Below are 24502 nucleotides of genomic sequence, written 5' to 3'. Positions count from 1 at the left end.
CTCTAAGAGTTTTATAGTGTCCGGTCTTACATTTAGGTGTCTAATCCATTTAGAGTTTATTTTTGTGTATAGTGTTAGGGAGTGTTCTAATTTCATCATTTTACATGTAGCTGTCTAGTTTTCCCAGCACCACTTATTGAAGAGGCTGTCTTTTCTCCATTGTATATTCTTCCCTCCTTTATCAAAAATAAGGTGACATATGTGCATGGGTTTATCTCTGGGTTTTCTATCCTGTTCCATTGATCTATATTTCTGTTTTTGTGCCAGTAGCATACTGTCTTGATTACTGTAGCTTTGTAGTACAGGTTGAAGTCAGGAGCCTGATTCCTCCAGCTCCATTTTTCTTTCTCAATATTGCTTTGGCTACTCAGGGTCTTTTGTGTTTCCATACAAATTGTGAAATGTTTTGTTCTAGTTCTGTGAAAAATGCCATTGGTAGTTTGATAGGGATTGCATTGAATCTGTAGATTGCTTTGGGTAGTATAGTCATTTTCATAATGTTGATTCTTCCAATCCAAGAACATGGTATATCTCTCCATCTGTATCATCTTTAATTTCTTTCATCAGTGTCTTATAGTTTTCTGCATACAGGTCTTTTGTCTCCTTAGGTAGGTTTATTGCTGGGTATTTTATTCTTTTTGTTGCAATGGTAAATGGGAGTGTTTCCTTAATTTCTCTTTCAGATTTTTCATCATTAGTATATAGGAATGTAAGAGATTTCTGTGCATTAATTTTGTATCCTGCAACTTTACCAAATTCATTGATTAGCCGCAGTAGTTTTCTGGGAGCATCTTTAGGATTCTCTTTGTATAGTATCATGTCATCTGCAAACAGTGACATCTTTACCTCTTTTCTGATTTGGATTCCTTATATTTCTTCTTCTTCTCTGATTGCTGTGGCTAAAACTTCCAAAACTATGTTGAATAATAGTGGTGAGAGTGGACAACCTTGTCTTTTTCCTGATCTTAGAGGAAACGGTTTCAGTTTTTCACCATTGAGAACAATGTTGGCTGTAGGTTTGTCATATATGGCCTTTATTATGTTGAGGTAGGTTCCCTCTATGCCTACTTTCTGGAGGATTTTTATCATAAATCGGTACTGCATTTAGTCAAAAGCTTTTTCTGCATCTATTGAGATGATCATATGGTTTTTCTCCTTCAATTTGTTAATATGGCGTATCACATTGATTGATTTGCGTATATTGAAGAATCCTTGCATTCCTGGGATAAATCCCATTCAATCGTGTTGTATGATCCTTTTAATGTACTGTTGCATTCTGTTTGCTAATATTTTGTTGAGGATTTTTGCATCTATGTTCATCAGTGATATTGGCCTGTAGTTTTCTTTACTTGTGACATTTTTGTCTGGTTTTGGTATCAGGGTGATGGTGGTCTTGTAGAATGAGTTTGGGAGTGTTCCTCCCTCTGCTATATTTTGGAAGAGTGTGAGAAGGATAGGTGTTAGCTCTTCTCTAAATATTTGACAGAATTCCCCTGTGAAGCCATCTGGTCCTGGGTTTTTGTTGGAAGATTTTTAATCACAGTCTCAATTTCAGTGCTTGTGATTGGTCTGTTTATATTTTCTATTTCTTCCTGCTTCAGTCTCAGAATGTTGTGCTTTTCTAAGAATTTGTCCATTTCTTCCAGGTTGTCTATTTTATTGGCATATAGTTGCTTGTAGTAATCTCTCATGATACTTTGTATTTCTACAGTGTCAGCTGTTACTTCTCCTTTTTCATTTCTAATTCTATTGATTTGAGTCTCCTCCCTTTTTTTCTTGATGAGTCTGGCTAATGGTTTATCAATTTTTTTTTTATCCTCTCAAAGAAACAGCTTTTAGTTTTATTGAAATTTGCTATTGTTTCCTTCATTTCTTTTTCATTCATTTCTGCTCTGATCTTTATGATTTCTTTCCTTCTGCTAACTTTGGGGTTTTTTGTTCTTCTTTCTCTAATTGCTTTGGGTGTAAGTTTAGGTTGTTTATTTGAGATGTCTCTTGTTTCTTAAGGTAGGATTGTATTGCTATAAACTTCCTTCTTAGAACTGCTTTTGCTGCAACCCATAGGTTTTGGTCATCGTGTTTTCATTGTCATTTGTTTCTAGGTATTTTCTGATTTCCTCTTTGATTTCTTCAGTGATCTCTTGGCTATTTAGTACTGTATTGTTTAGCCTCCATGTGTTTGTATTTTTTACAGATTTTTTCCTGTAATTGATATCTAGTCTCATAGCGTTGTGGTCAGAAAAGATACTTGATACGATTTCAATTTTCTCTAATTTACCAAGGCTTGATTTGTGACCCAAGATATGATCTATCCTGGAGAATGTTCCATGAGCACTTGAGAAGAAACTGTATTCTGTTGTTTTTGGATGGAATGTTATTAGGCCATATTCTACTATCATCCAGTACCAGCTAAACCTCAGATTATTTCTCTGAATAAAAAATTTAATATTTATTTTGAAAGAATGCAAACACAATGTGTTCCAAACAACCTTTTAAGCGATAGCTAGAGCAGAGCAAATTTTTCAATTTAAAGTATGCAGACACTCCCAGAAAATAAAATTTAGCAGTGAAAGTAATGCCAAGTAATGCTACACTTTAGCCCTGCAATTTATCAGTGCTTTACTATTGGTTTCTGAAAATTTTTCCGAAGTACAAAGAACACTATCTACAAACTCTGCTCAGCATTATTAAAATAGGTCAAGAGAAGTGGGGAAAATATGGTAAAGATTTTGCCCTGGTAAACCTTGGTCATAGCGGGAATGCTGAGCAGCCCAAGGGCCTGATTTTGGTGACTCTGGATTAAGAAACTATCAGGAGGATGCAGTCTCTGTTCCAGAGACTTCCCTGGTGGCGCAGTGGTTAAGAACCCACTGCCGGGCTTCCCTGGTGGCGCAGTGGTTGGGAGTCCGCCTGCCGATGCAGGGGACACGGGTTCGTGCCCCAGTCCGGGAAGATCCCACATGCCGCAGAGCGGCTGGGCCCGTGAGCCATGGCCGCTGAGCCTGCACGTCCAGAGCCTGTGCTCCGCAACGGGAGAGGCCACAACAGTGAGAGGCCCGCGTACCAGAAAAAAAAAAAAAAAACGAATCCACTGCCAATGTAGGGGACAAGGGTTCGATCCCTGGTCTGGGAAGATCCCACATGCCATGGAGCAGCTAAGCCTGTGCACCACAACTACTGAGCCTGGGCTCTAGAGCCCGGCAGCAACAACTACTGAGCCTGTGTGCTGCAACTACTGAAGCCTGCATGCCTGGAGCCCATGCTCCACAACAAGAGAAGTCACTACAATGAGAAGCCCGCACACTGCAACGAAGAGTAGCCCCCGCTCGCCACAACTAGAGAAAGCCTGCGTGCAGCAATGAAGACCCAACGCAGCCATAAATAAATTTTTAAAAAAGAAAGAAATCCTGTGTCCATACTGGTACGTGAATTTTCCCTGGCTCACCCAGCCTGCGAAGAACTTTTATTTCCTTTGAATAGATTAAAACCATAAACAGATAAAAGAAGGAAAAATAATTAACTAATATAGATAAGATGGTTCGAAAAGAGAGGCAGACAGTGGCTTCCCGCTAATAGGGCCCTTGCCAGTCTCTTCCCAGATCCAACTTTCAGCATCTGAGGAGTAATCAAGACCAATCATTCCTCATCAATTACAGGAGACAGCAGCTTCTGACTTTGAGGTGACGCTCACCCACCAGCCTCAACCGTGACTTCTGCTACTCCAGTGCCCAGCTCCTGGCTCCTGGCTTGAGGCTTGGCCCAAACTCAGTGGATGCTCAGCAAACACTTGTTGAAAGAAGGGAAGTTAGGGTTAGGGGATTAGGGAGAATGGAGAGAGTCACAGTCCAGTGAGGGAGACTGCTGAGCAGAAAACAAACAAGAGATAGGTAATAAAATTTGGTGCTGATGTGAACAAAAGGGCTGGGAGATTTGGCCTTGTAGGGGATCAGGGGAGTGATATTTGCTCAGCGTCTCGTAAACCCAGTGAAATTCCTTGTTTGAAGGCATTTCCCTAAACTCTTCAAAGCTGTTCGCCGCTGGGCCTTTTCTCTGGTCCCCTAGCAATCACCATTGTGTTTGCGTCCTTCAAAAGACGGTTTCCACTAAACAGGTGCCAAACTCCAGCAACCAGAGGTGGGGGCCGGGTGCAGCCTCAAGCACCCTGGTCTCAGTGTCCGCCTCTCGACCCTGGTCCTCAACCCTGCGCGGCTGGGGGTGGGGGAGTGGGGGAAGTGACGAGTCCATCGCGGACCCCCGGCAGCGCCTGACGCAGTCGCCTGTGGCGCGCCCTCGCGTTCCGGCCGGAAGGGGGCCGGAGGCGGGACGGCGGGCGGCGGCGCACAGCCCGCCCCGGGGTGGGCCCAGCTCTGGCCCGCCGCGCTCCCGTCCCCTCCCCGCCGCAGCCGAGCTGGACCGCAGCGGCCTGGAGACCATGCGCCGCCTCCCGCTGGTTCCGCTGCTACCGCTGCAGCTCGCCCTGCTCGTGGCCGCGGGGGCCCCCGAGGCTCCGGTCAGCGCGCCGCAGAGCCTGGTGTGGGGGCCCGGGCTGCGGGCGGGCGTCGTTTTGCCCGTCCGCTATTTCTACCTGCAGGCCGTCAACTCGGAGGGCCAAAACCTCACTCGCTCGCCCCCAGGTAGCGTTCGGCCGCGGGCCTCCCTCGCTCAGCTGCCCGCTCCCCTCCGTCCCCGCCGCGCGTCCCCGCCGCGACCGCGCCTCTCGGGAATCCGCCCGCCACCTGCGTGGCGTCCTTCCCCCGAGTCCGGTCACTTCCTCTTCTCTCCCCGTTCCCTGGACCCGAAGGCGGGAGGCAGTTGCAACAAGAGTCTGCTGAATGAATAAATGAACTCCGAGGGCCCTTCCTTAGTTAACGTGCAAGGACTGACATTCCGAGTGGATGGCGCCCAGGGTGTTAATGAATGCAGTGTGAGTCTCAAGTTGGAGATGGTCTTTCCACCCCTGACTAGTTGTCTGATCTGTCACAGCTTGCAGGGAGTGCCTTCACGTGTTGAGTCATCAAGCCCAAGAATCGGATGGGGTTACACTGCTTAGGCCTAATGGGTTTGAAACAGCTCCCTCCTACACAAAGGAAATATCAGAGCAGTAGGCAGAAAGGAGGCAGTTTTGCAGACTAGGTTATTTTCTTAGAGTTTTGAGTTCTTGAAAGCAGATTGCAGGAATTAGCGAAACTCAGAACGCATTAGGTTTTACCTCTACCGAGGGTGGATATCGTCCTGAATCCCTTCTGCCCAATCATCCTCCCACGTTCTCTTTAATATCTTACCTTTGCAACGTCTTACAACTTGTCCCGCTAGTTTCAAGTTGTTGCCAGTCAGGATTTGATAATTTATGTCTAAATTATGTCTTGCTAACTGGCACCCTGTTTTATCAACAAAGAGACAATCAGAATACCCAGTGCCCCTTCCGCTGCCGGTGGAAAACTGAGTACTTTTTTTTTTCAGTTTTAGAAAGACTCTCCTTGGCCCTAAGGATCAGAAAAAAAGATTCTTAAACCCAGATTCAGTCTTTCACCATGAGGTGTATTTTCTTCTTTATAGTTTTCTTTGTTTTCTAAAATTAATTTTATAATGTTATAAATGGGGGAGGACTTTAGAAAGAAGATGGAAAACTAAGGAAAAAATTAATTTATACATGAAAAAGGAAAGTTACATGATCCAAAAGGAAATACTGTTAATCTTACTTTTAATGAAAGAACTATAAATTCAAATAAAATTCCATTTTTTTAATCTAAAAATAATGGCAAAAAAATTTTAAGTGGTAATACTCAAAGCTGCTAATGAGATACTCTCAGACAATGACCTACATCCTCCGCTGGTGGGAGCACAATTGGTCAAATGGTTCTGGAAAGTAATTTTCCCAACATATGAAGAGTCTTAAACATTTACAAATCTAATGTGCAAAAATGAGTTTCAACAGTTAGAAAATGTAATTTTTAAAAAATATATCATTTATGAAAAATGTCCATGCCCTTTTGAAACTGATAGGTGTCGTTTCAGGGGGCTCCAAGGAGGCTGGTCCTTTATGTCTCAACACAGAAAGAATTCAGCAAAGGCAAAGTGATAGATAAGAAGTGATTAATTAGAATAGAACACTTGTGAGGCTTACAAGTGGGCAGGCAAGTTGCTCTCCCCTGAGTGCTTAATGGGTTACAGTTTTATAATCAAAGGAAGACAGGGGACGGGGAGAAGACCTTCTTTGTCTCTCTTGGGTAGATGTCACATTTCCATAAATGATTGTTTTTTTGTGTGTGCACAGAGCATGTGCTGGGGGTCATTAACTTGATGACACCACTAGGCAGGTTGTAGGCCTTATTCTCCACTATTGTTTTATTGTTTTTAGGGCATCAGGCAAAAAGCATGTTTTGGGGGTCATTAACTTACTGAGCTCACTGGACAGGATGTAGGTCTCATGCTACTATTGTTTTATTGTTTTGGGGCATGTCTCGTGCTTCTGTTGCATGATTTTGTAGCTAATCAAGTTAGCTTGATTTTGTTGTTAAGCAAGCCAATCTGGCTTTGATGCTAAGCAACTTGTTCTGCTTTATGAGTCAAGCAAGCCCACATTGTTTCAGGATTTTCCCATTACTTTCTTGAGTGATCATTAATCTTACTGTGGTCTCCCAAAGCCCCCTAAATTTCCCTCTCTATCTACAATTCCCTAATGGGGTTTCTATGCTAACTATTTGACTATCCTACTCAATCCCTTGTGACCTTGAATGAGGAAAAAAACCAATTTATATCTTTATTTTCACTAATGTCTGACTTAGATTATTTCCTTCTATTATGAATGTAGGCAGAACCTGTTGCCACTGTTATATTCCCAGCATCTAACATAATACCCGGCAAAGTTGCTCAGTAACTATTGTAGAAGAAAAGAAAGAAGGGGTGGAGAGAGGGTGGTTGGAGTATGTCAGGATGGCAGGATACAAGTACTCATTTTCTCCTCAGTCATCCTCTACCTTCATCAGTAATGATATCTTCATAAACTTATCTTACCTCCTAGTTGTGTAGCACTTCAGTGTTTTGAACTGTGCCGTGTTTAATTTGCTCTCCTTAAGCATCCTGTGAGGTAGGAAGGGTAGATACTATTCTCTTCACTTTTTCTATAAGAAACCAGGTTAGTGAAAATAAATGTCTTTCCTGTGGTCCTACAGTGGATAAGGATCAGAGTCAAAACCAGATACCCAACCCTTTCAATATCTAGTTCAATGGTCTTTCCCTTTTATCAAATCACTGGTAATATGATCACTGTGAACCAGTTTTCACTAAGATCCTATAGAGTATGCATGGTAAGCAGGCAGCCAGACATTTGGGAGGATTTCCATTTAGCCTCAAGGTGTAACAAGTTGGCCTTCAGGGACTCTGTTCCCTTGGCCAGATGGAGTCAACACTTTTGTTGCAGCTGTAGAGAGCCTTAATAAAATTCCTAAACAACAAGTGAGGTGCTGACTCCATTGTACCAGGAATGTCAGAGGTTATTTCTCCAACTATGAATTTTGGGAACCTGTATGTTAACATTACACAATGTGACAAGTTGGATTCAGAATGGGCTTTGAAAGAAGAAAGATTCAAGCTGTGTGCAAATTTTGGCTCTGCTACTCATAGGTATGAGACCTTGGGCAAGGTATATACTTAAATTCTTCAAGAGAGCCTTGGCTTCCTGATCTGTAAAATGGGGTGGCAAATACCTTCCTCACAAGTTCTTGGAGGAAATAAATAAGAAAATGCATATGAAAATTTCAAGCTCAGGGACTGGCCCAGTCCCCCTGGCTAAGTAAGTGAATTTTTTAAAAATGTGTTCTTTCCATATCAAAAGTCTGCAAAATTTCTGATTCTAATGATGTAAGGCTTTGATACTGCCAACCTCCTTTTGTCTCCTTTAGTCACTGCATTCTCATTCAATTAGCTATCTTTCCTAAACAAGTGTGGATCTGTGGAATAGAAAAGCTCAAGCTGAGCTTGATTCTGTTCCATTATATTAGCCCCCAGGGCAAATGAGAATTCACGTACCTTCTATCTGAAGCAATTTGAAATGGCATTCTTCTCATTTTCTCTTTTATGATGTTGGAATTGCTTATTTCTATTTTAGTGTGATCAATTTAAAAATAATGAAGTGTTTTGGAGATAGTTTTCTTTTGTAAATCCAGCTCCTTCCAAAATATCACATAGTCATTAATATGCTTGTCTTATATCTGTTTTATTTAAAAATCATAAACTTATGGAGAATAGCACTATTTGATAGGAGATAAGAAGACTTTTCTGTCCTGTTTCCAGTCTGGGGAGAGAATGGTGGCTTTTTAGTCTCCAGGCTCTGCCTTCCTGATTTTCAGTCTACCATACCACATTGCCTTTCTGAAACTTAAGCGGGAAATAACGTAAAGCAATAACTTACATGTTTCATTAAGCATTTCAGGTAATTGGCCAACATTTATAATAATTTCACATTAAGTTATTACTCTTTTTTTAATAAATCCCTTACATTTATCTGTTATAGTTCATTTTTTTTAGCAGATGTCTTTCATAATTTTATCACACTTCTTTCAAGAATCCTAAAATGCATGTGTTTGGTACTTAATTATGTAGTAGCAATATGTCAGATACTACATTACTATTACTAAATTGAAGAGACTGAGAAACATTTTTTTCTGACCCACAAGAAAAAATGATACCCTTGAAGATCAAAAAAAGTAGAAACATCACTCACTAGATTTAGAAACTAAGAATAGGAGGAACAAACTTTTTTCTTTAGTAATTTCAAAAATATATGCTAAATATGCTTAATACAATAAAATTAAAAAATAAAGCAACTATATTCCGATAAAAATTAATTTTAAAAAACAAAAAATATGCTTAATATTTGAATATTATGAAATATGATAGTGTGAGATGAAAGACTGTTTGATCACAAATTATTGTGTACCAGGACTGTGTATTTCAGAGGATTCACCACTTTTTTTTTAACAATTCCTTTGATAGGTGATTAACTGTGGTTAAGACATTAACTGATCTTTATTCTTAAAGCTCCTGAGGATCAGATCTGTACTGAGTGCAGGTATGTCCACTGTACTCTCTGAAGAAAGAAGTCCCAACATTTATTCCTGCAACAATATTGTTTCAAAGCCTGAAAAGTCAGCTAATATACTGCAAAAAGAGAAGGGAAAGTTTGCTAAGTAGGTATTGTCTATCCTGGAAAAGAAAACCCACAGAACTCTGGGTTTGAAAAGGTTGTTAGATCATCCTAGTAGATCATCCTAGTATAACTGTTTCATTTCAACTTGAGGAAACAAATTTAGAGAAGTAAACTCTAGTATTTACAAAGGTATGTGAGTTTGTGTGTACGTATGAGTGTGTTGCATTTGTGCAGAGTCTAGTAACTAGCTATAATCTCTCTCTACTTAAGGAAATGGGCTTGGAAGTATAGCTTGAAATTTGGGTTAATAAAAAGGAAATTTCTTCAGAATTGAGGTTTATTAGGTATTAAAATGGTTTACAAAGAAAGCTTGTGCATACTTTATAAGGAGTAAGTTAGATTGCCTTAGAGCTATGTCATCCTAAAAGTTTATGGATTTTTAACTACCTGGGCTTTTAAACCTATACAAAGGAGAAAAGATCAAATAGGCAAAAAATTAATCTCTTCCTTGTTTTTTTAAGAATTATTTTATTCAATGATTTTGTTCACTCAATCAATCTTATTGAATGACTAAGGAATCAAATGTTGAATCAGATCCTTGGTTTTGAGACATAAATCAAACGTAGTTCCTGGCCTCAAGGATCTTCCAAACTAAAATAATTTTGTTTACCATTGATAGTACTGAAAAAATAACTTCTGCATAAAGACACTTACCCAATAATTAGTAAAACAAAATAATCATGAAATAGTAGAATTACTTATATATTTTTTTTCTTTCAGGCCAAACACTATTCAAAGTAGTAATCAAATCTCTCTCACCTAAAGAGTTAGTTCGGATTCACATCCCTAAACCTTTGGACAGGAATGATGGGACATTTTTGATGCGATATAGGATGTATGAAACTGTCAGTGAAGGGCTGAAGATAGAGGTCCTTTATGGTGATGAACATGTCGCTCAGTCTCCTTATATTTTGAAAGGTAAGTAATTATTACATAAACCAGAGCCAGCCTTATGAGTAGACTCCATGGCTTTCAGAATGCGTTATGATGACCTTAAAGTATGTGCAACAGGGTAAACATTATATATGTATCTTCTGGAGCTCAATTTAACTAGATATTTTAAGGGAGAGAAAAACTAAGTAATTTAAAGCAATTTAAATGACAAGCAAAAAAATCTTGTGTGTTTACCGGGGTAGTTACCATTTTTAGTACTCTTCATTCTTTTGCATACATACATATTTTCATCTAGTACCATTTGCCTTCTACCTGAAGGATTCCCATTAGCTTTTCTTTTAATGTGAGAACGCTGATGATTAGTTCTTCTAGCTTTTGGATATCTGAAAAAGTCTTTATTTTGCCTTTATTTTTGAAAGACAGATGTCTTTCAAAAATTATAGGTTGACAGTTTTTTTTTTCTTTTAGTACTTGAAATATACTGTTCCACTGTCTTCTCAATTGCATTATTTCCCATGATAAATCTTCCATCATCTATATCTTTGATCCTCTGCTAAAGGTTTTCTCTTTATCAGTTTTTTTTTGAGCAATTTGATTATTATGTGCTTTGGTGTAGGTTTCTTCATGTTTCTTGTGCTTAGGGTTTGTGGATCTTTGGGTTTATAGCTTTCATTAAATCCAGAAAAAATTTGGCCATTATTTCTTCAAATATTTTTTCTGTTCTACCCCAGCTCCCCTCCAAGAATTCTAATTTCCCATACATTAAACTTGAAATTATCCCATGATTCAATTATGCTCTTTTCATTTAAAAATATGTTTTTTCTCCATTTCGTTTTGTATAGTTTCTATTGTTATATCTTTAAGTTCACTAATCTTTTCTTCTATAACGCCCAATTTGTCATTAATTCCATCCAGTGTATTCTTCATTGCTTGATGCTTTCTCATCTTCTTGAGCTTTTCTCTAGGATGCAGTTAAGTTATTTGGAATTAGTTTGATGCTTCAAATTTTCTTTTACAATTTATTAGGCATGCCTAGAGCCATGTTTAGTCTAGGGCTAATTATTCCTTACTACTCAGGCAATACATCTCTGCATACTCTATCCAACCTCTGTGAATTAGAATGCTTTCCAGTCTGGCTTGTATGAATAGGCACTATTCCCAGCCCTGTATGAACAATGGGTATTGTTGCCTCTAATCCTTATGGATGGTCCTTTCTCTGCCTTGGATAGTTTCCTCAAACATATATATTGGTCAGTATGCCTTAAATATTTGAAGGGAACCTGTACAGATCTCTGGAGTCCTCTCTGTGCAGTGAGTATGTCCTACAACTTTTAGCTGCCTTGATCTCACTGGACTTTCAGCTCTTGTCTCCTCAGCTCAGTGAGACTGCTGGGATCTACCTGGATTCCTCCTCGTTCCACAACCTAGAAACTCCCTTAGGCAGTAAGCTTTAGGAACTGTAGGGTTTACCTCATTTGTTTCTCATCTCTCAAACTCATTGTCCATTGCCTGATGTCCAATGTCTTAAAAAAAAATGTTATTTCATATATTTTATCTGTTTTTTGGTAGTTTCAGGTAGGAGGGTAAATTGGTCCCTATTACTTGTCTGAAGTAGAAATTCTCATGAAAATTGAATAACTTTAAAAAATTATTTTTATATTAAAATAAATATGGATATATTTTGAAATAATATATAAATTCTGCATAAATTCTTTTTTAAATGAGTCGTCAGAATAGTTTTATACTTATGTCTGGCCACTTTAAAATTACACTGCAAGATGCCCTTAGGTTTCATATTTCCTCTTTGAGATGTGCTGATGGAGGTAGTTTTAGGGACTCAGAGGAAGAGACCTCATCTTGTCTTAAAAAATCACCACCCCTACTACATTATCATGCCTGAAAAGTAATACATTCTCTTTTTCCTTGTTAAAAGGTAAGTTGTTTTATGCTCATCAGCCATTTATAACTCATTAGAAATAAATTTTTCAATAAATTGACTGAGAGTAGGTTATATTGGGAGAGAGCATATGCTATACTAGTTTATCTAGGGTGGGATGAAAGGGGGATAGAAGGTGAGAGCACAAGACTCTGACATTACTACTTTTACCACTGATTTGTTTAGGGCAGATTATCCCTGTCTGGATAATCTTACAATTTACCAAGAAGTCATCCCATGCTCACAGCAGGGGCAGAAACAACTTCCTGTGTTGCAGTGCATGTTAATGAAACTTGGCATTGTATGTGTTTTGCTTTCCTTAGGACCAGTGTACCATGAGTACTGTGAGTGTCCAGAAGAGGATCCTCAGGCCTGGCAGAAAACTCTGTCTTGTCCAGCCAAGGAGCCACAGATTGCAAAAGATTTTTCTTCTTTTCCCAGCATCAATCTCCAGCAGATGCTAAACGAAGTTCCAAAAAGGTTTGGGGATGAGAGGGGTGCTATTGTTCATTACACGATTCTCAGTAACCTAATCTACCGGAGATCTTTAGGGAAATACACAGACTTCAAAATGTTCTCAGATGAGATTTTGCTGTCACTGGCAAGAAAGGTATGAGAATGAATTCACTGATTCTAAAAATAGTTTAATTATTTATTTGTAACCTTTAATTCTTAGAATAATAATGGTAAAGAATGGAAATGGATTCCAGGCTTGAAAATGTGCATCTGTCTGCCACCTGAGTACTCATAAGTTCTTCACCTTTATGGATATCTCTTTCCTTTAATATTTAAGTTAAATGGCTTGAGCCCCCATCCCAGGTAAGTAGGCCATATAGTGCTCTCCCAAGGTTTCTGTGAACTCCCAGACATTTACAGCTGCAAGGTGACTTCTTCAAGTTCCCCAATCCTGCTGAATACTCCTTCCATTCAGATTTCACTTTCTTCTTGTCACCTCAGAATAAGTTGAACTGAGGACACATTTTCCTTGTTTTATCCTAAGTGCATACATTTTCCTTGTTTTATCCTAAGTGCATTGCACACTTCATTGAATGTTGGGGTAACTGAGAGAGGTTATTTTGTGCCAATGCAGAGTAAGCAAAACAAAACAAAAATCCTAACATTTAAAAATAGACATCCCTGTGTTAATCAGACTCTCAGTCATCCTTGCCTCTGGGAATTTCTCACTGGCTGTCCTTGATTTTCAAGTCTTGGCTTCTTACTAAATATGACTGGGGCTTCTGTCTTTCAAAAGACTTCTCCACATCCCCAGCAACTCCTCCCCCAATCCCTCTATTCAGCCCCTCTTTCCACATTTGCCAAATTCCTATAAATTCCTCTTAAGCAGAGCAATTCAAACCGCCTTTTGTTCTTTCTTGTTCCTGATTATGCAGAGTAAAAGATGAGGATGGGCATTTTTTACCTTTTTCACCCAGAAAGACCATCAAGGTAGTTTTCTAAATCAAAAGCCAGCTTTCCTGATGTGAGTTATACAATTTCCCAAGCACATGGAATGTAGGGCTGCAATCAATTCTTATTTTAAATAGCAGTTGCCTCCTATCTCCCCATCAGCCCACCGTATGAGCATATTATGGGCATCTGATCCTAAAGGCGGTTCTTTCTTCCTGGGCTACCATCAATCCACTCTGCCCTGTATTTCTGTATCTTGTACTCATGTGGTTTTTAACTAGGAATGATTTTGCCCCTTAGAGGAATTTGGCAATGCCTAGGGACATTTTTGGTTATCGCAACTGGGGAGTTGCTACTAGCATCTGGTGGGTAGAGGCCAGGGATTCTGCTAATCATTCTACAATGCACAGGACAGCCCCCACAGGAAAGAATTATCCACACCAAAATATCAATAGTGCCAAGATTGAGAAATCCTGCTCTACAGTGAGAACTTCTGATGTGGAGCTTACTAATGAGCTACTAAATGATAACAGGGAAGCACTAAGGTGAATAGTCATATCCCTTTGCCCTTCCCTTTTGTTCCAGGTTCTTTGCCCAGTGACTGAAAGGAGACTTACGATAAGTGAGACTCACCTCTGGTCTTTGAACAGCTCACTCTAGTGGAACTTGTTTTTGTTATTCAGAAGTGAGGATGGGATATAAATACAAACAAGTAATTGTACCACAACACGATAGGCCCATAAGAAAAGTAGGTACCCAGGGTTAAAATGTCTGAGGAAGGCGAGTCATAGAAGAGGTAACATTAGCTCTGAGTGTGAAGGATGAGACAGGAGACTGCCAAGTGGATAAGTAGGAGAAGGGCATTCTAGGTGAAGAGAATTACGTATTAAAGTGGGTGGCATTTTCAGAGAGTAACTAAAGTTTTCTGGTATACGGGCAGATGGAAGATGGATTCAGAGCTAAGCTGGAGTAAGAGAGTGGGGTCTGAATTCCAGCCAGAGAGTTTAGACCTTGTCCTATAGGCTTAAATTTCTGTTAAGCTTGATAGTAACATTAATTTGTGTTTTAGAAATTTGGACAGTAATGTGGAGAGCAGATTAGAGTGGGGAGAGGCTAGAATCACAACATCTAGTAAGGGACAACTATTGCAACAATCTAGGTAAGAGATGATAAAGGCCTAAACTAAGGCATTGACCATGGAGATAGAAATGGATAGCAGATTCCAGAAACAAACATAGATGTTATAAAAAGGCTTGATAGTGAAGGAAAACAAGGGCTTGGGTCTAACTTTGTAGATTCTCACTTAAGCAGTTGGCAGAAAAGGTGCTTGAAGCCACTCATTCACACCTTTCTACACAGTTTCCATATCTATAATACACAACAGTTTTAAATGTCACCTCTGAACAGAGGTAGCTAACTCCTGCTCAAGTGAATTGTCATGTACAATCCTCACCCTTGATTTTCTGATACTACTGATGACTGAGAGGCATCCTTCTCTCTTCTACTATTTTCAAATTTCAGTTTTATCAGAAATATTTTAAAAGCCAAAGAACTGAAGCATTTAGTACCAAAGACTGAGGTCTTCCCAGCACTGATAAGCATTCTTTTGTTTATTTAGGTCCTTCTCCCAGATTTAGAATTTTATGTTAATCTTGGAGATTGGCCTTTGGAGCATCGAAAAGTCAATGAAACCCCTGGCCCTTTACCTATCATTTCATGGTGTGGCTCTCTGGATTCACGAGATGTTATCCTTCCAACATATGACATCACCCACTCCACACTTGAAGCTATGAGGGGTGTTACAAATGATCTTCTCTCTATTCAAGGAAATACAGGTAAAAGTCATTCTCTAAGAAAAAGCTTAGAAGTAAGAAAGGTGAAAGGAATGTTCAATCAGAGAGAGTATGTGAATATATTTAAATAACCATTGTTCTTATTTTCTAGCCAGGAAAAAAGAAAAACAGCACTCTAAACTCTAAAGTGGTTTTTGTTTAGGATTCTTCTAATCCAGAAATTAAAGATATGTGGATTAGGCTAGTAATGTCCAGAACCTAGTGTAACTGAGTCTCCTTTGAGTTGGTCACTTGTAAATACCATTTGAAAATACATATTTGGTAAAACTATCACTTAACTTAATTCTGACTCCAGTGCCTTTATATTGCTGGATGAAATGAGAGAGAATTCTGAAAAATATAAAATTATATTCATATGTAAGAGAATTGTGATAACAGTATAATTTGGATATTACAACCTCCAGCACCATAAGAAATTCTCCTCTTCCCTCTTTCTGCCTCTCTTGATCCTTTACAATCTGAATTCCTTTCCTCCTATTTGATGACCTTAGGTTTATGGTACTACACACCTTTTTATTAAACCGAACTCCCTGAGTAGAAAAAAATCCCTGCCTTGTCTTAATAAGTCTCTATTTCTGTTTAGAGCAGTTTAGTGGACTTATTTAGTAGACAAGTCTAGAGACTCCTTGTAAACTCTCTAAAGGTAATGGGAAATGAAAACTGACCTACTTTTTATTTGATAACAGTAAATTCCTGAAAAGTATGCTAAAATAGTAAAGAGGTTGACCCCCTACTGTTTCTATGTTTTATGATTTATCCCTTAGAACACTGACAGGTGTTAACTAATGACTTCTTTTTAGAATAATAGAAAGAGAGCTAAATTAAGTCTTCCAGATTATTTCCCTCCCAGGAAAGAGAGGATATAAATATATATACATAGTTAAGTTATGCAAAACTTATTTGCATTTAACAACATATTAGAAAAATTCTGCACTGTATTCAAAAGTGATATGCTCAAAATTCTGAGCAACCTAAGAATTAAAGATGTGTGGATGTTACTTAATTCTCTACTTTGTTCTAGTCACTCTAAGAATAAAAGCCTAGCGCTTTTTTTTTTTTTTTGTGAAGCACAAAAGTTGGAAGAAACTAATGCCTTGATGAGTGAGCCAAGTCACGGAATCTCTTTTTGCTTTGAACTTGATCCAGCATTATTTTGGATAATTCCTAATGTCATGCAATAGAAACTCCACTTTTTGAGTGACCTCTCACTAGTACACTAAAGGATAAAATTAGAGCATATTTTTCGAAAGTAACATTTACTTTAGATGTGTTGATGATAAAAGAGCTTTAGCATCTTAAATGACAAAGGTAGATTAAAGATGATTATACTTACCATAATATAAAAATGTCAAATTCATAATTGTATTTTTTTATGGTCTCAAACCTCTAGGACCTTCCTGGATCAATAAAACAGAGAAAGCTTTCTTTAGAGGTAGAGATAGCCGAGAGGAGAGGCTCCAGTTGGTGCAGCTGTCCAAAGATAATCCACAGCTACTAGATGCAGGAATTACAGGATATTTCTTCTTCCAAGAAAAAGAAAAGGAGCTTGGAAAAGCTAAATTGATAGGTTTCTTTGACTTCTTTAAGGTATGCAATTAAGTCTTCCTGGATACATATGAAGTGATAAACTTGTATTAAAAGTCAACCAAATAGCTGGGGTTGGGCAGATTTCTCCCATCTTGTGACCCAACACACACTTTCTTATCAGGCATAGGGAATTATGAAACTCATGCAGTTTCTTTTTTGTTTGTTGTAGTTGTTAACTTTGTCTAACAAATAGCTCAGAACTGTATTTAATACTCAAAATACAGTACAAGGATTAACCTAGAGTTTTGGTATATTTCCCTGTTTTTCTCTTCTTTAATAAACTGGGAATATAAATGTCTTTTACATAAAATGATCTTGTAAATAAAAAGAGTATGAATTCTATGCTAGTAAAATAGGGTTCAAGTCCTGCCTCCGGTCCTGCCTCTGCCACGAACTGTGGGGCTTTCATCTCTTAGCACTTCTCGCCTCTAACATGTGTGAGCCTGCCTAGCTCCTTCAGAGCACCGTATAAGGCTCAAAGGAGGTAGAGGTGTGACAATGTGACAAAATCTGACTGGCTGGTAAAGTCCTTGGTACCAATTATTTAAGAAAAAAGTAATTACCGAATCTGTTAGTATATCCTGTTCCTCTGTGTGATATAATGAAGAGAGCATGGGATTTGGGCTCATAGAATAGAGGTTTATAAATATCTCTGAAACAAATTTTATCATTAATAAAAAAAAAAGAGAGGGAGATGATAACATCTGCTTCACATTATTATAATTGAATGAAAAGTGACTTTAAATGTAAATCAAAGTTTATTAATCCAATAAATATGTCCGTACTGTGTCACCAGCATCACACTAGTCCTTAGTCTTCTCCAGGCTTCTGTCTCCTGAACTCTAAAACCGAACTTTGAGACAATAATGCCTTCCTTTTTTATACTAACATGGGTATAAGGAACAAATGAAATAAATGAAAGTGTAAATTGTTATCAATATTAAGCTTTGCTAAATATAGAGCTTTGGAAATAGTTTTCTTACCTGGTTACAGAAATCTGAATTTCCCATTACATAGACATAGTTGAAATAGGTATTCCTATTTCCTAAAATTATTTATTATCTTTAAATGTGTTGTATTTCTTAAAATTGACCTGTTAAATGATACTTATGATTTTAATACAAAAAGAAGATGTGTGTTACAAAATAAAATATAAAACTTGTAAATACTAAAGTTGGGAAATAACTTCTTTATATTTAATGTTACAGTGTTGACAAGAAGCAGAAGTGAAACAAATGACTGTTAAAATTTTTGTTTATGTTTGTTTTAATCTTTTAGTACAAGTATCAAGTGAATGTGGACGGGACTGTGGCTGCTTATAGATATCCATACCTCATGCTTGGTGACAGTTTGGTTCTGAAGCAGGACTCACCATATTATGAACATTTTTATATGGCACTAAAGCCTTGGAAACATTATGTTCCAATTAAAAGAAATCTTAGTGATCTACTAGAGAAAGTTGAATGGGCCAAGGTATGCTTTCTGCCATTTTAGTTTCTTTAGGCAATCACAAATTCACCAGTATTAGTTACATGAGTTCCATCATAACACAATTTAATTTGACATAATTTAGTCAAAAGAAATGTTATTTTGTGAAATTTTTGTTCCCTTGAAATATCTGAAGAATCAACATCAGGACAATTTTGAATACCCTCTATCAGTATGTTTGAGGATTTTTAGAAGACTTGAAGTCCAGTGTTATATAGAATATAGATTTTTCTAAAGTATCCTTAGTCATGCACACATACCAAATGCAAATTACACACACCAAATGCAAATTAAAGATTAAAAAGACCAGGGTTAAAGTGCTTTATGCACAAGAAAACATTTAAAGCAATTATGGTACACTTTTGTTTTCCCCAGTTAGAAAAAAAGGCACAAGTTCTTTTTTTAATTAATTTTTATTGGAGTATAGTTGATTTACAATGTTATGTTAGTTTCTGCTGTACAGCAAAGTAAACCAGTTACATATATACACTCTTTTTTAGATTCTATTCCCATATATGTCATTACAGAGTATTGAGTAGAGTTCCCTATGCTATACAGTATGTTCTTATTAGTTATCTATTTTATGTCAATCCCAATCTCCCAATTTATCCCTCCCCTGACTCTTTCCCCCTTGGTAACTATAAGTTTGTTTTCTATATCTGTGACTCTATTTCTCTTTGGTAAATAGGTTCATTTGTACCATTTTTTTTAGATTCCACATGTAAGTGATATCATATATTTGTCTTTCTCTGACTTACTTCACTCACTATGACAATCTCTAGGTCCATCCATGTCACTGCTAATGGCATTATTTTGTTCTTTTTTATGGCTGAGTGATATTCCATTGCATATATGTACCACATCTTCTTTATCCATTCCTCTCTCAATGGACATTTAGGTTGCTTCCATGTCCTGGCTATTGTAAATAGTGCTGCAATGAACATTGTGGTGAATGTATCTTTTCGAATTATGGTTTTCTCTGGATAACAAGTTCTTAATGAATCACAAGTTTCCCATAAAATAAGAACTCTTTTTTTAAAAAAGGAAAAGTATTTTAAAAGTTCTTGTGTTTTATTGTGAAATTATAAAATTTACCCTTCCACTGTAAGACTTTATTTTGTTTCTGAGAAGCAATGTGGCTATGGAAATAACTGGGTGCCCCTGAGGCAGAATATTTTTGTGACCCTTTATAAAGAGTCAGAATTGCTTGCAAATGGCTTTTCCTGTGGGCACCATGATAGAATATTAGCTATTTTCTAAAAGTATAATTAGGAATGCTGACTATTCCTGGTACTGAAGGAACAACCTATGGGTACTAATAACTGAATTTTTTATTACAACAATAATACAGTCTTTCATAGGTACCATTTTACAACAACTTTTTGGCTCAGACTACATATTTAAATGGAGCTTTTAAGAGATGTTATAAAAACTAATTCATTCTATTTTAGTTGTATTTTAATATCAGGCAGAGAGGGTTAGATTAGGGGAACAGATGATGAGCCCTAGACTTCCTGGGTAGCTAGGAAAGTACCAAGATAGTCACGATAGGGGCTGTATGTGGGTTGTTGCACTGGGTGAGGGGGGATCCAAACAGGTATGATTATTTCTATATAGCAGAGATTTCTAGGAAAGTACTTTGTCAATTTCCATAACCTAATTCTTAAGTTATATATATATATATATATATATAAACTTTTTTTTTTTTTTTTTTTTGCCGTACGCGGGCCTCTCAATGTTGTGGCCTCTCCCGTTGCGTAGCACAGGCTCCAAACGCGCAGGCTCAGCGGCCATGGCTCACGGGCCCAGCCGCTCCGCGGCATGTGGGATCTTCCCGGACCGGGGCACGAACCCGTGTCCCCTGCATCGGCAGGCGGACTCTCAACCATGGCGCCACCAGGGAAACCCTTAAGTTATATTTTTATGTTTCATCTCTCCCATGCTGTTCACATTCAACCCTACATCTGTCCTACCTCATATTCACAATTAGCTTTCTTTGTGAGTCACAGGAGTAATCTTCATTCATTGTTTCTTTTTAAACTTTTCAGGAAAATGATGAAGAAGCCAAGAAGATTGCAAAAGAAGGGCAGTTGACTGCTAGAGATCTGCTACAGCCCCACAGGCTTTACTGCTACTATTACAGAGTACTACAGGTCAGTTCAGAGGATCCATCTGCTTGGTTGAGTGTCCTCAGACCAAATGCATGGCCTGAATGCTTGCTTCCTGGAGGTGTTCAAGAGTCAGTCAGCCTGTGGAACTCTGGCTATGCTGAGGCGCCAGCCTATAGAAAGATAGTGCTAAGTCCCTTTGTGGCCTCCATATTTTTATCTCCATTCAGTATTATGAAAAACAATGCTTAGCGCCATTACAAATATAGATTAAAATCTCTGAACCTCAGAGAAAATCTTTCCTCATATGGAAAATAGGAGGGTTGAACTAGAGATCATTAACATCTCTTTCTGCTCAAAATATCTACCTCTTTGTTCTCCTTACTGCTTAAGAGCCACGCTTTTGCTATCAGTACAGGATGGAAAACAAATATTTAATTTGTTGTATAAAACAAACAAATGAAAAATACAGTTGACCCTTGAACAACATGGTTTTGAACTGTGCAGGTCCACTTACATGTGGATTTTTTTTTAGTAGTAAATACTACAGTACTACACAATCCAAGGTTGGTTGAACCCACGGATATGGAACCATGCATACTGAGGAATCACATATATGGAGGGCCAGCTATAAGTTATACACAGATTTTCAGCTGTGCCAAGGGTCAGTACTCCTAACCCCGACATTGTATAAGGGTCAGCTTTATTTATAATCTAAAACCTTAGGGCTGAATTCTGAAGTACAGATATTTACTGTACTTCCAACAATTCAAGGATTGGTTCTTTGTATAATTAACTTGTGTTTTACTCAGTAAAATTTAGCCAGAAGAGAAAAATAAGAAATTATGTTTTTGTTGTTAACCTAAACTTATTTTTCTGTGAGGCAGAAAAAAAATAAATTTCCTCAGATGCTTGAGGCTACTACCCTCTCACAGAAAAATTAAAATGATTAATTACTCCATTTATTAGAAGCAGCCTTTTCCTTAAATGAGTTCTTTTCCCTCTGCTAGTCTGGCTGTAACTTTAATGATAGGAGTTTCTCCCTCTGAAATATTAATTAGGTTCATGTACACATGTCAGTATTTTGTTGGATTTGACCCAGGACCAGGAATGTACAGCTAAATGTACATGGAACCACTGAACTGAAAAATCCAATGTATAGGAATATTTCAGTCAGTGGCCAAAAAGGAGAGACATTTCACAGGCCTGTCGCCATTTACAAAGTGTGTGTGACTACAGGCCTAAAGGGAAGGATGTGTGAAACCACCAACTTTATTGTGAGATGCTTATCATCTTTGTTCACTGATTTGAATATTCAGCAAAGTTAATTATTCATTAACACATGGAGGATGAATTCGAGAGGTGCTGTATTTCAAGTAGGGACATCCCGTTACAAGAGGCTTCTTTCCTATACATAAAATAGTGGATGGGGCTCCTTGCTAAAATAGTGGATGGGGCTCCTTACAGGCACTAGTGCCTGTAATAACTAAAGTTAAAAGGTAACTTTAGGACTGAGATAAACCAGACCTTTGGTTTTAGTCTGAAGATACATAGCCACTAGAAACAATAGCATGAGGGGAACGGAGAGGATTCAGTGGAATGAAGTTTGGACTAATCTTTCCATTGCCTTCAAACACATTCCAGAAATACGCTGAGCGCCAGACCAGCAAACCCGAAATACGTGATGGAATGGAACTTGTTCCTCAGCCGGATGACAGTGCATCTATCTGCCAGTGCCACAGGAAAAGGCCTTTAAGAGAAGAGCTTTAAGTCAGCCCATATTCACACTCCTGTATATGCCGGCAACATCTTTCATGGCAGCATTCAGATGGAATCTAAGCTGTGAAGACTGTGAAGACAGCCTGGAAGACTGTATGCAGGGGACTGCTTCTCTTGGTGGCTTCATATAATGTGGATGGATAGAGCAATATTAGAGCAAGTATTACCAAATATCTTAGGATATTAATATCTTTTGAGTAAACACTGCTATTATCAGCATCATAGTTTCTCTGAAAAGAAAACTTGGGGATCATAGTAGATAGAGAGGATTGCCAAAATATAAATAACTCTGTATGAAACTGTTTACATTGTATTTATTGGTTTGTTTCTATCCCTTGTTCACTTTCCCTCTTCCCTTTCCAATGATGAAGAAAAAATATTTTTGCAGGGCTTTTTTTACCCCCTCACTGCATAACTTCTCCTCCTACAAGCTGCTTTTGGCATTCAGTAATAGCAGGTTTCCTCTTGGAAGGTCTGATATGAATAATGAAGGAAGATGAGAATGACTCTGTTATTAAAGGTAGCTTGGAGACTATGAAGGGAGGTTATTTTAAAGCTCATTCATATCTTTTTAACTAAGTTTTACCAAGGGCTGAGACAAAATTAAGGAGAGGTAGTGCCTTAAGCTAGTTAATTCCCAGTCTATCTGAGTTGGACACCCATCAAGGACAACACAGTTATTAAAGTAGATGACAGCATCCTATCGGTATCTTCATTATCTATATATTGAATAGATAAATGATAACTGTAGTCAGATAGGGATCTTTAATTCTTTTTAATCTTTAAAAGGGATACTTGAAAAACCTCTGAAACAAGCTGCAGGAAGCCTGGTATCTTGGGATTCACTAATAAACTAATGACAAAAGCAAGCATCCATTCTTTACTGCACCCCTCCTCTATTTCACTGTGCTGTATTGCTAAGATAAAAACTTTGGAAATTTCCTTTGCCTTTTAGGACAGGGTGAAGTCTTAAGACCCAGAAATTCATTACACGTTCCTTGTAATACCACCAATATGAGATTCAATTCATTAAGAACACACTCCCAAAGCAAGAAATATCCACACTCCAATTTAAAAATATTTACTCTCCTAATTGAAATATTTACTTAACCTGGAAGACAATGTAACCACTTTAAAATAGTCATATCTATTCTTTACTGAACATTACTAGGGACACAGAATTTTTTTAACTAGACAAAAGCAAAAGCACATTTAGTAACAGTGTAATCAAAGCCAAGTATCCATGGAAAACACTAATACCCACCAGTTGTTCAAAAGCACAAGTGCACAAGTATAAAATAAAGGGCAAGCTGTACAGTGACCAGATCCTAAGGAGAAGAGGGGTGTGACGATATGTAAGTTAATATAATAACTACATTTGTCAAAATAAGCTATCAATATTTTGTTTTTATTAATAAAATGTTGGAAACACCTTAAATAGCCGTCATGAGGGAGCTAGCTAAATATATAGCTATACATCAAGGAATACAGTACAACCATTAAAAGTAATGAACTAGCTCTAAATGCACTATCAATCATGAAAGATTTCCATGACAGTGTTCAGTGTAAAAAGCAAGTTACAGAACAACACATATAATGTGAAAACATTTATGTAAAAAAATATATCCATGTGATTGAAAGTTTAGAAGGATATTCACCAATATCTGAGGAAAATGGAGAGAAGGGAATTTTTACTTTTTGTCTTATACCTGTCTATGATATTTAAAATGTTTTTACTGTAAGTATGGATCAGATTGGAAAATAAAGAAAAATACAAACCTAGGAAAAGAAAATAAATGCACAAAAGATATACATAGGAAAATAAAATGGATATTTATATTTTCCATTATGCTATTTTTAAATCTACTATGTCTAGAATTTTATATCATGTGACATATTATTTACACATTTTAAATAAAGTAAATTTTCTAAATAAAATTTTGAAACAGATAAACTTGTTTTTTAAGAAAGAGGATTGAATCACCTATAGCTTTGGTATTTCTGTAACTGGGTTGGCCTAATTTTAATTCTATTATGTCTTCATGAATAAATGGATCAAAACTTCTACCACAAACACTAAATCCCTAGTGAGTAGAAATTGATATTAAAGGAAAAGATATTTGGGCTTGACACCATTATTTTCTGTTATTTCAGGTGCAAATACTGTTAAGTGCAGTGTCTTTGTCAGTTCACGCTACCATTATAACAAATATACCATAGACTGGGTGGCTTTGACAGCAAA

The 24502-nt window shown here is 37.7% G+C and overlaps 1 protein-coding gene across 2 annotated transcripts; it reads left to right on the top strand.

Annotated features, from left to right (window-relative positions):
* Nucleotides 1-4371: 4371 nt before the first annotated feature.
* On the top strand, nt 4372-24214 carry POGLUT3 (protein O-glucosyltransferase 3). Of its 2 annotated transcripts, none has more exons than XM_067750940.1 (8): nt 4372-4634; nt 9929-10126; nt 12362-12648; nt 15064-15280; nt 16689-16885; nt 18164-18358; nt 20422-20526; nt 22126-24214. In XM_067750940.1, exons 1-8 carry the CDS (start codon nt 4433-4435, stop codon nt 22249-22251), a joined length of 1527 nt encoding a protein of 508 aa, XP_067607041.1. In that variant the 5' UTR covers nt 4372-4432; the 3' UTR covers nt 22252-24214. The 2 variants fall into 2 exon arrangements, with proteins under 2 accessions (XP_067607041.1, XP_067607042.1); XM_067750941.1 differs by lacking the exon at nt 4372-4634 and adding an exon at nt 4773-4924.
* Nucleotides 24215-24502: the final 288 nt, after the last annotated feature.

The sequence above is a fragment of the Pseudorca crassidens genome, chromosome 9 (assembly GCF_039906515.1).
Source record: "Pseudorca crassidens isolate mPseCra1 chromosome 9, mPseCra1.hap1, whole genome shotgun sequence".
Taxonomy (NCBI): Eukaryota; Metazoa; Chordata; class Mammalia; order Artiodactyla; family Delphinidae; genus Pseudorca; species Pseudorca crassidens.
Note: the sequence above shows the minus strand (reverse complement) of the source record. Positions and strands in the feature narration are given on the sequence as shown.